The sequence below is a fragment of the Corvus kubaryi genome, unplaced genomic scaffold (genome assembly GCF_017639235.1).
Source record: "Corvus kubaryi isolate FWS band 111438036 unplaced genomic scaffold, C.kubaryi_AGA036_p1.0 37308, whole genome shotgun sequence".
Classification (NCBI taxonomy): domain Eukaryota; kingdom Metazoa; phylum Chordata; class Aves; order Passeriformes; family Corvidae; genus Corvus; species Corvus kubaryi.
Genome location: NW_024581096.1, coordinates 3,775,626 through 3,789,864, shown reverse-complemented (window position 1 = coordinate 3,789,864; position 14,239 = coordinate 3,775,626). Strand labels below are relative to the sequence as shown.

The window sequence follows — 14,239 nt, the reverse complement described above, 5'->3', positions numbered from 1 at the left end:
GAGTGACCTTGCATAGTTGCTGGTTATAATTAGCATTTTAGGAAATTGATTGATGTTCCAGTTTGGCCAAATTTAGAAATATATCCTCTGAGGGAAGGCACAGCCACCCCTCCCCCACCAGGTTCGGGAAAAAATAAATTTTCCTCGAAGGAAAGTGAAGGAGATAAAACTATTTATTTGACAAACACATGGGAAAGGAAAATAATGCTAAATAATAAAATCTCTCGTTGTGGAGGAAAAAACCCGGGAAAGTGTTCGAGTCCTCCCTTTGGTCTCCTCGGAGCTGGGCCTTGGCCCAGGGCCAGGCCCTCTGTGCCCGGTGGAAAGTCCTCCTGATGTGCTCTGATGTTGAAGCAATCAAGCAGTCCAGTAGAAAAGGGGAAGAATCCGAAATTCCAGAGAAGGAAAAATTCAACTCTCAGTCTCTCTCCGGAGAAAAAGCAGCTGAACCACTGGCCAAAAAACTGTCCCAGGAGCAGCAAGCAGGATGCTTCCTCCCCTGCTGCAACTGGGAAAAACCAATTGCTATCTGCGTGTGACCTTGAACAAGCTGCAAACTGCTTTGCAAAAGTTTTGCTCAGTTTTTCCTTCCCCCTCTCAGGCTCAGTTTAGAGGCATAGAAAGACACAAAAATTAATTTCTGGGTATAGGCAGCGATATGGGATACACATCATAAAGTCACCCCAAGACAATTGAGAAGACAAAAAGCCCATTACGGGTGAACTATTGAGAACATTGAAATGTATTATCAGAAAGCTACCTGGGCCACTTAAGCTTGCAAGTCTTCTTTTATCTCAAGGTAAGTACATCAATAACTGATTATATTAGAACAGGAAGATAGTAAAAAATCTGATAGATAGGGTTTTTTTCGTTGGTTTGTTTTTGTTTTGGTTTCTGTTGTTTCTTTGGTTGGTTTGGTTGTGTTTGGGTTGGGTTTTTGTTAAGAAACAAAGGTTAATTATTTTATAAAATATACTTGTGTCTTGTATTTGCTTTCAGTTACTACCTTAAAGTGTTTCTCAAGAGGTAGTTTGTGTGGATTTTTCCTCCTTAAACTAAGGTACTGAAATGATCCTCCAAGGCTGCAGCAGTCACCCATCAGCAGCTTTCCTGAATGCCCCAGTGAACATGGTGTCATTATGCAGTTTCACTTCAACAAGGATTTGCCCAGAAACCAGTCATAACTGATAACTTCTTTTTTGGAAGTTTCCTTTCTCAACTAGAAAAACAAGCAAGACACTTAAAGATCTAAATGATGAAATCTCCAGTTAGTCGTGTGTAGTTCCAGCCCTCATTTGCTATAAAGCTGTCATCCCAATCAAAGAAGTTACTTTTCAAATAGACCAGTAAAAGAAAGAGTTGTCTTTTTGTTTCCATCTGGTAAAATCACAGGAGACGTCAGTGCAATCAGGGCTGTTTTCCGTCCATAGTCATTTTTTCATCACTTTATAAGACAGATGAAAGTTCAGCCCTAGACAGTAATCATTATTTTTGTAGTTTGATATTTGGCACTCTTCAGAAATGTGTACTGCTATCTTGAACTGTAATGATGGCAGATTTAGACACTTTCTGTTCCATCTCTGACTGCATTCTTCTGCACTTCATAAATTCTCCTGAAGAGGGATGATTATTCTTTCCATTCACACCGAAGTGTTAGTTCATTGAATAAAGGACTCCCAATACAAACCAAATGAAAAAGTAATGTAATGCTGCCTTGAGAGCATAAGAATAAAGCAAACATGAAGACTGAATGTCTGTCTCATGGCTGAGAGGTTGAGTGGGTCAGAAGATGAAAACTTGAGCGTCTTGTCTGCCATGGGAGGGAAGAAACGGCTGTGGCAAGGACAGAAATCTCATGTGGAAGTTAGTAAAGGTGCTGCATGGAAACTCTACAGCTCTCATGCTTTTAGAAGTGAAGCATATTTCTTTTCTCACTTCAACATTTATTAAAGAAGTTAATTTCCCAAGATCGCAGCTATTCGCTCTTCAGATAGGAATGTTTAGTGTCAGTCTGCATACGAGTCTACATGGGTCAGTTACCCATGGTGGCAGCTCAAGAGTATTTAACCTCTCTGTATTCAAAAACACTGTGTAATTTTTTAAGACCTATTTTAGTGTGTGGAACACTTAATATGAAATAAATGGAAACTGAGACCACAAAGCCTTTCATGCATGCACCTCAGGTCTGCAAGGACAGGGCTGTGCAGTCCTTGATGGTCACTTCTATCTACAGTTTTCTGCTTGCAGCACTGAAGCATATGGACCACAGCCTTGGAGAATGTGGATCTTCAGTGACCTAGTTGACTGCTCACTTGGAATCTGAGCTTGAATATTTGGCTTAGTTTGGCTGATCCCTTGTTAAGCCTGAATTTCACCCAGGCTTTGGGAGCCAGACTTTAATGGTGATGTTTAATCACAAAGTAGCTCTGCTAAGACCTGGCTAAATAATTGATGTTTCAAAGAGGGGAAAAAAGTCAAGAATGCTAAATCTGCTTGTGCTTTTCTGGTGTTCCCTGACCTTGCCAAAATTGCATGAAAGCCACCAATTCATAGCAGCATTTCTTTTCACAGCAAAAGAGCACAGAAACCAGCAGTGAAATTCGAAGTGACAAAAGGTTTCTCCAAAACAACCTTTCTTTCATGCTTTTTGCCTATTTACTGTTACTCATAAGCTACTAATCCCTTTCTTCATTTAATAGTTAGGATTTTTTCTGTTCACTGAAACTATCTTATAATGCACTTCTGCAACCTCACTCTATACTTGGAAAAAATCAGCTTTAGAGTTTATGTATATAAAGAGGTGTCTCAGTGGTGCTAGAGAATAGATTTGACTTGATACAAGTGAAAAGGGAAGGCTTCAAGGTTTTTTTTCATATTTTTATGCTCTTACATGTGTCTGATAGTTATTTGGGTGGTGTGTTATATTTTTATATGCCTACCAGATGCTTTCCCATATATTCAAAATTACCTTTCTCAGTGAATTCTTAAATATACTACTATACTATATTATTATTATCCTAATATATCATATGCTTCAGGAATCTAAAAAAAAAAAAACAGATGGGACTTAAATCCATCTTACCACAAAAAAAAAAGTCATACTCCACAGCTGCTTACAGAACTTAGGTATTTCTTTAAGTGTAAGAAATTATAACTTACGTTTAAATGAGCTTACTCTATCACTGAAAACACAGTGCATTGGATTTTTCAGTGTTGGGTAGTTGCAATTTTGTTGAAAACAGAGATGCAACTTCCTTGATCCTCACCAATGACTTTCTTCTACAAAATCACTTGCATATGAAAGCTGTTAGAAACAGACCTCAGATACTAAGAGGCACCAAGAAGCTAAGCACTGCAAAAGCTTTTCTTCTGGACATTGCCTTATTACTATTTCTTTAACCTTTTATATGCTGAAATTCTGCTTAATTGTATTGAATAAAAATGCCTGGTTTTGTTCACTCCTGCTTTTTATACTGGCATTTATAGAGTATCTGGTATACTGTCTTTATCTAGTGTAGTGCAAAGGCTGTCAGTTGAGTCTTTGCTGTGGGCTGTCACTTGGATTTTGGTAGTCAACAACACATGAATTTAAATTTTTTAAGTATGAGTATTCCTTTGGTGGTAAGACTGTTGCTGATTGATGAATACTCGATGAGAAAATGGAGTCTGAAAATAATTTTAAAGGAAACTTCTCTGTCACTGCTGTTTGGGACCCTAACATCAATTTATGGCACATTATGAAATATTGGTAGGTTAAAGGTTAACTTGCCTATTGATGTAGGCAAGTTTGGCAAGTGGACTTTTGAGACTCCCCAAGAAGAGAAGTGGTTTTCTGATTTTTTTTTTTTTCCCCTGAAACTGAAAAAGCATATTGCATAGACAATACCAAGTATTCTTGCAGCTTTAGTTTAGCTCGTGAGCAACCAGATGTAATAGTGGTTTAATGAAAGATTGCTTGGTGGTTTATTTCAGATTGCTGGTACTGGAATCCACAGCTCCTTCAGGAGACCTGTCCCGCCCTCACCACATTGCATCTGTTGTTCCAAACCAGTATCCCCGCTGGTTCACCCTAAGTCACATTGAATCCCAACAGTGTGAGCTGGCGTCAACGATGCTAACAGCAGCCAAAGGTACATTGCTGTCAGTTATGTACTCAACTAAATGTAAGCTTTTAATATTGTATGTGTAAACAGATCATAAAACTTGAATTTAGGAATCCAGATCAGTCTGACACGAGTTTGAAACGGGTACGACAAACTGAACTGGCTTAAATTTGTAATTTTCTAGCAAAGTAGGTAATTTAGTTAGCTGGTACTAGATGAGCTTGGTATCAGGCTGATGAGACAGCTTTTTGTTCTCCTGACACATGACATTGACTATGAGACACAGGAGCAGACAAGTCACTTTGAAAATTCAGTGACTTTTGGCCCTGCACTGCACTAACACCTTCAGACAGAAGAGTTTGTGCTCTCTTGTATCTTTCATTCATGCGTGATTTTATTATGGAAGGTTTCTGAAAACAAAGTGTGTATAACTGAAACATCATATTCTTGCATAGCAATGTCAGGCTCAGTTATAATGGATCTCTGGGTGTTTTGGAAGCTTGTTCTGTTTTGGTGATTCTGTTTACACCTTGCAGGTGATGTTCGGAGACTGGAAACAGTGTTAGAATCCATCCAGAAAAATATACACTCCTCATCACACATCTTCAAACTTGCCCAGGATGCATTTAAAATTGCAACACTCATGGATAGCTTGCCAGACATAACTCTTCTGAAAGTTTCTCTGGAGTTGGGCCTTCAGGTACTTCTGTCATTTGTTGTTATTATAATAGAAGAAATAAATTTGATGCAGTGTTGGTGGGTGTAGCTTTTAAGCACGGGAAAGGATACCATCTTTGGGCTCTGTCTGGACTTGGTTTTACGTTCTGTTTTCTAATGCAAGGCTCAATATACTGGTAAACACAGACAAAGAATCTGCACAGCCCCTTTGTGCCATTCAGGGGGAACACAGAGCTGGCATTCACTGGCTGCACTTTTTGGTTCAGGGGTGAGAGAGGACCAGTGCAGTGGGTTCAGGATTATATGTAGGACTGGCTAGAAAATAAAATTGCTCTGCTTGCCAGAAGTACACTGTATTTTCTGCATGGTCTTCAGGGGTTTCTTCCTTTTCCTTCTCTTCCTTTCCCCTAAATGAGAACTGGTACATGCTTGTTGAAAGCCAAGGTCAACCATAATGACCAGTTGCTAAGGCAGACCATGTTGACAGCAGCACTCTCACTTCCTTCAAAATCCTGTACTCCACAAGCTGTGGCATAGTCAGATGCATCTGACTGTTCTTGAGGTGTACAACCACCACCGATCAGTTTTCAGGCTCTGAGGAGAAGCTTTGCAAGCTAAAAGGAGACCACCAAGTAGTAATATTACCTGACACTTTTGAATCTGATTGTTTACACAGTTCATTTCAACAAAAAGAAATATCTCCATCCCTCTTCAGGGAATTCTTAAATCAAACATGCAAAGATCAGAAAACCATTTATTACTTTGCTTCAGTAAATAAAGCTCCAAACACTTCTGGGGAAAGGATATTTTCCCAGTTGCTTCTCATGCTGAAGAAAGGTACTAAAATCTTTAATCAAAAAGCTGAGGTTTCTGTATGCTTTGTTAGGCTTTCATATTTCCATGGTCACTGTGGAAATCTGCTTGTTTCATTTGCCTTAAATGTTTATGTGAGAGAGAGAAAAATCCTTACAATTGACCTGTGTGTCACCTCAAGCTTTGACCAAGTATCATTCAATGAAAATAGCACATTTTGAATATTACTGTATCCGTGGATACTCTTTTGTGGTTGGCAGTGTCATCAGAATGTCTTCAGTGAGGTCTAGTGAAAGTAGTATCACAAACTCTTACTTTGTTCTCAGTCCCAGGGTTTCTAATGAATTGGAACTGTGGTAGAATTTACCCACTGTTCTGTTCCAAGTTTACCAAAGATCTTTTAAGAATCTTAAAAGATTTGTTTTCAGAGGGAAGATGCATAGCAGTTTCCTGGTAGTAATTCTCAGCTGTGTAGTTTCCTACAAGTAATGCTTTTCCTGCACAAAACAGTGTCAGCACTGTCTCTAGTGGTCTACAGATGATTCCCCCTTCTTTTCCCCTCAACTTAATTGTAATTAGGTTGTCTGTATTCAGTATCTTGTACCTGACTAGATATGCCCTGGAATGTCGCACGATAATTATCTATATACTTGTGCATAGAGGGAGGAGACATTATGTAATTTAATTTCAGTAATTGGTAATTGATTGTTAGTTTTTGTTATTTGGGAGAAGGCCTTTATATGGGGTAGAGTTTTTTCTTCCCCACAGATAAACAGTCTCTGTTCTCTATCATTGAAGGATCTTCAGCTGGAATTACTCTCTGTAATGCTGTTCAAAAACATCTGAATAGTGTTTTTCAAATTGTTTGACATACCAGCTGTAGAAGAGGTAATGGAGTGGAGAGGGCAAGAGGCTGCCGTTTTTAACTGCAGTGTATTTGAGTACCTTGAAATTCCTATCTGTTGGTCTATGGCCATGGTTTGCAATATAATTAATTTTTATTTTGTTTGTGTTCTTTTAACAGGTGATGCGGATGACACTGTCAACGCTGAATTGGCGACGACGGGAAATGGTGAGGTGGTTGGTAACATGTGCAACAGAAGTAGGTATGTTTCTCTTGTCAGCTACTCTTACAGGGCTTGATCTTCCTTGTCAACACCCAAGTTCTGCAAATGCCTCCCACTTTATGTGCATCTCTAAAATTCCTTTGGTGAGAACACATTATGGCAGTCATTTAGTGGGTGTTTTTAGGCACAAAGCAAATGAGACAATAGTTGAGTAATACAGTGTGATTTCTTTCCCCCATAAGGTGGGGGTGTGCATAACCTTTGGGAAGTACCCATATGCAAATATTCAGTACCCAAAATACTCAGTACAGAAGTGAGAAAACAGTGCTTTCTCAAGTAGCATGTTCTGATCATTTTTGGGCTTTGTGATAGATTTCCTGTGTGTCTTCATGAGGCATCCCATAAACCTTCTGTATTAAGGTTTACCTTAATGCAGGTAAGGTGAGGATACAGAGCCTGAAAATGAATCCTTCAAGGTGAGGATACAGAGTCTGAAAATGAAGATGAGTGTATTAAAAGCTGTACAGCTGTTAAAAAAAAAAATCAGCAGCAATGCTAATGGGAACAATCTAAGTACTTATGATAATGGAACCATTTTAATTGTCAGTAAAGGTATTTCTGGAGAGCAGGTTTTTCTGTTTTATTTCTTCTTCGTATATCTGAGTTGAATTGTATTGCACAGATGCTTCTTGAGTTTCAGAACTTCAGAGGATTGCTGCTGCTTATTCTCTGGATTAGTTAATTCTTTGCTTTATGCTTAGCTGGGAATATATTGTTGTCAATAGCAGGAAATAGAGCTTGCCTTTGTGTGCCCTCAGCCAGAAAGTAGTTTGTGTCTGCAAATATTCATGCAATGCTCTTGTTTTAGTGCTTTTATATCTTTGCTAAGATAATTTTTGCTGAGGCTATCTTATAGATATTAGTGCCTGAGTATTATTTTGTGCAGTTGCATCTCAGCAAATAAACTACTGGGATTAATATTGCTTTAAATTGGTTTACATATTCTAATAGAAGCGTCCCATAAAGAACCTACAGTGTCATGCAAAGTACTCTTGAGACTTACCAACACAGTAAAGAATCAATATAACACTAGGAATCTGTTCATTTAAATGAAGATACGCTATTCTCTGCTATGCTGTATTGTTGCAAATGAGTGAAGGGGTGCATGGGAGGCATCAGAGTCCTGCAGAGAAAATGAAGACTTCTGTGTGTGGTTTAGGTGGGCTCACAAATGTGTGTAAACTGTCCCTAGCAATAAGGCACTCCAGTTAACTATAGGTTCAATTTATGAAAACAGTCAGTCAGTTTTTTCTCCTTCTGCCAAACACACTGGGAATACAGTGGCACTGAGAATATAGTATCCAGTAGTTTGTACTGCTCATTGTATTTCCCTAATAAGGATCATGATGGTCATGTACTTACGAATTTGATTGCTTTATGGTGTGCTTAGTAACTTCTGCTTAAGTATGCTATGGTGTTCTCTTAAGAAAGCCATTTTGCCTACTTTTCATATGTGCTGTGTGCCTTGCGATTGACAGTGAGAAGAGGTTGCTATTGCCCTGGTGTGGAAGGTGAGGGCTGCTTTTGAGTGAGATGATGAGACCAAATGAGCCAGAACATTTTACCCAAATTGTCTTACATAATAAATAAAACAGCTCAGCTGTCACAACAGGAGATTAAAGTTTGTCTTGCAGGCTGTTTCTGTTATTTTCTGGATTTATGTGATCGCTGCAGAGTTTGCACAGTAGTCTCAGTTTTAATGTCCTTTTCTAGCCATGCTGTGTATGAGCCCTTCTTGCTGGGATGTACTACTGGTAACATCTTAGACTTTGTGGGAATTATAATCTCCTGCTGAACATCTCTATCTTCTGGATTTTATCAGTTGTGGCTAATCTGTTCTTTCTCTCTCCAGGTGTTTATGCACTGGATAGTATCATGCAAAACTGGTTTACACTTTTCACTCCAACAGAAGCCACTAGTATTGTTGCTACAACAGTGATGTCCAACAGCACCATCGTCCGTCTGCATCTGGACTGCCATCAGCAGGAGAAGCTGGCCGGCAGTGCTAGGACGCTTGCTCTACAATGTGCCATGAAGAATCCTCAAAACTGTGCCCTCTCTGCACTGACCCTATGTGAAAAGGATCACATAGCTTTTGAGACCGCTTACCAAATCGTTCTAGATGCTGCTACAACTGGCATGAGCTACTCGCAGCTTTTTACCATAGCACGATACATGGAGCACCGTGGTTACCCCATGCGGGCCTACAAGCTGGCCACTTTGGCCATGACACATCTCAACCTGAGTTACAATCAGGACACACACCCTGCCATTAATGACGTTCTGTGGGCATGTGCGCTCAGCCACTCCCTTGGGAAAAATGAGCTAGCAGCTATAATACCTCTGGTGGTCAAAAGTGTCAAGTGTGCAACAGTACTGTCAGACATTTTGCGTAGGTGTACTTTGACCACTCCTGGCATGGTGGGACTTCATGGAAGGAGGAACTCTGGTAAGCTCATGTCACTGGACAAAGCCCCTTTACGGCAACTCTTGGATGCCACAATCGGAGCCTACATTAATACAACTCATTCACGTCTCACTCACATCAGCCCACGACACTATAGTGAGTTTATAGAGTTCCTCAGCAAGGCACGAGAGACCTTCCTAATGGCTCATGATGGTCACATCCAGTTTACACAGTTTATTGACAACCTAAAACAAATCTACAAAGGCAAAAAGAAACTGATGATGCTGGTTCGTGAACGGTTTGGTTGATGAAAATGAGTGAATGGGGATGGGGGGGAGGGGTGGTTTGTTTTTACTTGAGCCTGCCTTTGTATCCTTTTTAACTTAAAGAAACAGAGCCACACCGGTATTATATGTGTATAGTTATATTGAGTTTGCAAACTAAACTGTCATGTTGTGAAAGTTTGTGTGTTTAATTTTTTTTTCTTTTTTTCTGTTTTGTATGAGAGAGAGGTTAAAAAGGTTTGGTTTACACTGAGTATATGTTGTCAAGTGGCAAAAGCCCACATCGCTCTCCTGTTCTTTCTGTATACGTTCACAGCCTCAAAAACAAACATATATTGCAATGGCTTTAAAAACCAAACAAAACACCTCCATCCTGTGATAAGTACCTCGAATGGATTCAGCTTTACTCCTTTGTAACTCATCCTTACATTTCAGCATATTTAAACAAACCAACAAGTGAAATACTAGTAGTTAAAGGCTGACCACGTGGCTTTGCAGTGCTGTTCATCCAGAAGCATGGCACACAATGCTTGTGCATGTGGAAACTTAGCGACTGTCAACATACATTCTCAGGGATTTATCAAAAAAATTAAAAAAAGAATGAAAGCATTTATTGTACTGTATATATATTATAGTATATGTCTGAATATTGAAAAATATAACATTAACTAATTTATAAAAAAATCTATGTAATGCAAAATACTTGAAGCTGCAGTAGCTTGGTTTTAAACAAAAAAAAAAACTATCAGAAGGACTAAAGTGCGCCTTGCTTCAGGGTTGGCTCAGGTGGTGAACTATATGCTGGGCATCTATGCAGAGCCACCTTTTGGATTGCATGGTTGGACTGATACCTATTGGGGAAAATTTTATATATATATATTTATACAACCTGTGTATACATATATATGTATACACACATACACACATGCTTGTAACAGGCACTATAGTAAAGAGGGACAACAAAAAATACGCAGCCAGAGCAGCAAGCCTTAGCATTAAGAATACAGTATGCCAGAATTGGGGTTCATGCCTCCTAGCCTAGAAGACTTAAAGAATATCCGTTTTGACACAAAACGCAAAATGTTTTCCAAAATGATTGACATGATACGTTACGCCTTTGCAGTGAGCTAATAATAAGCTAACCTTTGTGCACAAATAACATATATATATATATTATATATATATTCTGCATAGGTATTTTGACTTTGTGCAGGACAGAAAGTTGTGTAGGTATGACTGTTCTACTTTTCGGTTTGTTTTTTTAATATATTTTATTTTCTCTAGAATTACTCAAACAAAAGCAGCCTTCTATCTTGCCTTGTCTTAATGCTTTAAAATAACCAAACTGGAGATCTAACTACCAAACTGTTCATTATATTATTAAGTACCAACTTTGGTTACAGTATAGTGTCCTTACTTTAGCTGATGGTTCTGTATCCTTGTGCTTTTTAAAGCAGTTTTTATGTTTTGGTGCAAAAGTTGTCCAGTGTCTCTTGTTCCCTTCATTAGAGAACATGCTAGAGGTATGTTTGTAGGTATTTTTGTTTAGAAAAACTATTTCATGCTCTCCATTTTATTTATTATAATAGGTAAAAAGGTTGTACTTCATCACCCATGTAAACATGCTCATGAAGCTGAAAGTAATTAAGATTTGATACACTGATATCAATTTATTTATGTAACTAAATCACTGTTTTATAAACTTGTTAATGATCAACAATTTTTTTGTTTTGATTAAAATTAGTTTTTTGAAAGTTTATTCTGCCTCCTTTAATGGTGTCTGTTACTGGAACTGAATTGTGTTACAGCAAGTTCATAGATCTGAATGCTCATCTTACAACTTCAGTGCAGTGTGGTGGTATGCAATATGACCACCAAGTCCAGGAAGTAAATGTTGTGTTCCTCAAAAATCTGCTGAGGAATGGTAGTGTTCACAACTGCTGGTGGAATAGGACCTAGTGCTTCAGAGGAGGGGCCAAATGCTGCCTGTGTCTGAAGATTTGTGTTCTGTACATCAAACAGTAAGCCTTGATGTATCGTCCTGGTAGGATTCTGGGTGTGTGTGGGTGTGTTTCCACTCTGGATTATTAGGGTGACCATGAGAGTTGAGATGTGCTGCAGAAGCATTCAAGGATAGTTCTTCTGTTCATTGATTGGCTTTTCTAAAGTGTTTTGTGTATTTTGAGTCATGCAGCTCATTCCACACAGCATGAAATTCCTGCTCATCAGCTGATAGCTGATACTTTTACTTTTTGGAGCATTTACTCCATAGGAATTTTCTGGCCGTTGGAGAGTAATGGAATATGACATGGTTGCAAATTGAAGAGGAGCTTTCTGCTTAACCAACATTTTAATTGTCTTAGGAATGTTACTTGATGTCATATTTGACTACATGATCTGAACACCTTCAATTCCTTTTTTTTTAGTCTCTTCAGATGAAAAGAGAATTAGTATGCAGTAAACAACTATCAGAGACACCAGTGTAACCATGAATTCTGACGGTGAGGCTTGCATCACTGAAGATTAAGAAGGAAAAGGTCTGAATCTTTATACAATTGTCATGTAAAATATGAGCCTTTTACCAAGTCCTGCTAACAGCTGAGATGTCTTGACCTAATAGTGCTAACGTTCTGTTAAATTCTGTGACTTCAATTCCTTCCAGGTATTGAATTCTCATTACATTTTTGGGTTGTTACTTTGTGCTAGATGAATTATCTGTCATAGGCAGTGGCACGGTAAGGAAAAGAGGAAGTATCACTCCATTCTGTAATAGGGTTTGCATGGTTGCTTTTTTTTGTGGTTGTTTTAGTTGTCTTTTTTTTTAAATTTTACATATAATGCCACAGTAAGGGTGATTGTGGATTTTGTAGATTGCAAAACTGAAGCCTCTCTGAAGACCAGGTGTTAAATTTAAATGCAGTCGTGATGGTTGCCACCTGGTTTGGACAAGCACATGGCTGCTGCTTGCAGAACTGGTGGAAGTTTGTTTTGCTTATTTTCATGACTGAGTAAAATCTCTTCTGTGCCTGCACTGGTGCTGTGCAGTGCAGTTTACACCATGTTACAAGCCCTCAAGGTCCAGTAGAGGCTTGGCCAATCTCTTATGTCTCAATATGTCCTTGCTCTTGTGAAGGCAGGAGGAATCCACCAAAAAAAGAAGAGCCCGAGGGCTCTTGCTAGAGGCTTTCAAAAGTCTGAAAGTCACTCTTTAATATTTCAGTTATTGGGTCAAATTAGTTTGAACCTTTCCTTTCAGGAGTTGGTTTTTTTTTTTTAGCAATTCAGATTTTCATGTAAGTGGGTGTAAGTAACAAGTGCAGCAAAACTGGGGTGCTGGTTACATGGAAATTTTGTCTTCTGAGGTGTAGTTAGAGTGAATTTGCAGTAAATTTTTTTTCACTAAGCTGCCTTCAATTTGATAAAAATGCAGATTTTTTACTGAAAAATCCTACAACCTTCCATTTCTGCTTTAAAAAAAAAGTTCTAGGAGTTCATCTAATTTTAATGGAGGATATGATTTGGAAAAACAGCAGTATAGCTGATACCTTTACAGAATTCAGAAGTATGATACCCTCAGGTATCCTCTTGCTCTGCAGTTTTGGCTAGAGAGAAAATACTCACAGACAAATATTTTTCCATCCTTTTAAATGCTTGCCCCATTTAAAATTTGTACTTGGTGCAATGGTAAGTGGGGCAAATAGGAGCATAAACCACAAAGTGTTTTGCCGGACCCTTGCCTTGCAACACGCAAGATTATACTGAATGTGAAACAAAAAGCTTTGTAACAATCTTAACTGGAGAGACAGCAAAATGTCAGATACAGCTTTACTCATGAGAAGAGGTTGCTGGGATCTGCCTCCTGTAAAGCAGTGTGTGCTCCATCCCGCACATGGGGAGATGCATCTTGCCTCCGCTAACACCCTGGGCAGTCAGCATCAAGCAGCACCTGCCTGTCAGCTGAGATGTTTGCAGTCCATCTTGATGGTACTATCTGTATACCTTCTTTTACTAAAAGTAGAGAATTGTATGCTCTGAGGAAAATAATGTGTCTTAAAAAGAAAATGACATCAGCTGCCATATGTGCAGACAACTCCAAGGTCATAGGATCTAAGTTTCTATTAACATATATTGACTACAAAGCACAAGTTATTTCTAAAGACAACCTTGACTAATTTCTATAGCTCTTTAGGTAGAGAGCAGTTATGACTAGGAAGTACCACAATCATGAAGCCACCCAATGAGTCTTTTACTGAATTTTGTGACAAATGCTTTTCATTGTTGTGATTTTTTCTTCCTCTTTAGCCTTCATCCTCTTGGGTATGTAATTTAAGGAGCTTTGTATTTGGAAAAATGTTTACATGAAAGGTAATGTACTTGTGGTCTGATGATGTAAAATGAGCAACAGAGCTATTGCTTGGTAACCATGATCTGTGAAGTTGGAAGTATCTGTGGAGCAGTGCGTGAGAAGGGTGAGCTGATGCAGGGGCTGGTGAGTTCATGAGGCCTAAGGGAGCAGCCACAGCTGACGTGCAAAACCAGCGCTGTCTGCCTTTCCACCACTCTGACCTTGGAATTGTTTGTCTGACCACAGAGGAGTCTTGGTTTGGTGTCTCAGGCATCAAAGGCACATCACTGTTCACAGAAGGATTCTGGAAAGTGAAAAAATGGATGAGGGTAATTAAGGACAAAGCTAAATATTCCTCTGGTGGAGCTGCTGGAATTACATCAAGGCTGATGTTGGCAGACACTTTTGGGAAGCCTGTTAGTTATAAGAAAAGCAGTAGCAAGAGAAGTAGTGCCAAATTCTGCCTGGTCAGTGGGCAGGAA

At 39.0% G+C, this 14,239-nt stretch overlaps 1 protein-coding gene across 2 annotated transcripts in view; it reads left to right on the top strand.

The window, feature by feature from the left end:
- The window catches only part of ZSWIM6 (zinc finger SWIM-type containing 6), a 111,767-nt gene extending 100,596 nt beyond the window's left edge, over positions 1–11,171 (top strand). For both annotated transcript variants that reach the window (XM_042028284.1, XM_042028283.1), the window contains 4 exons: positions 3,973–4,130; positions 4,640–4,803; positions 6,619–6,700; positions 8,574–11,171. In XM_042028284.1, coding sequence (XP_041884218.1) covers positions 3,973–4,130; positions 4,640–4,803; positions 6,619–6,700; positions 8,574–9,436 — 1,267 coding nt within the window. In that variant the 3' untranslated portion in view covers positions 9,437–11,171. The remainder of the gene's footprint in view (positions 1–3,972; positions 4,131–4,639; positions 4,804–6,618; positions 6,701–8,573) is intronic.
- The last annotated feature ends 3,068 nt before the right edge of the window (positions 11,172–14,239 follow it).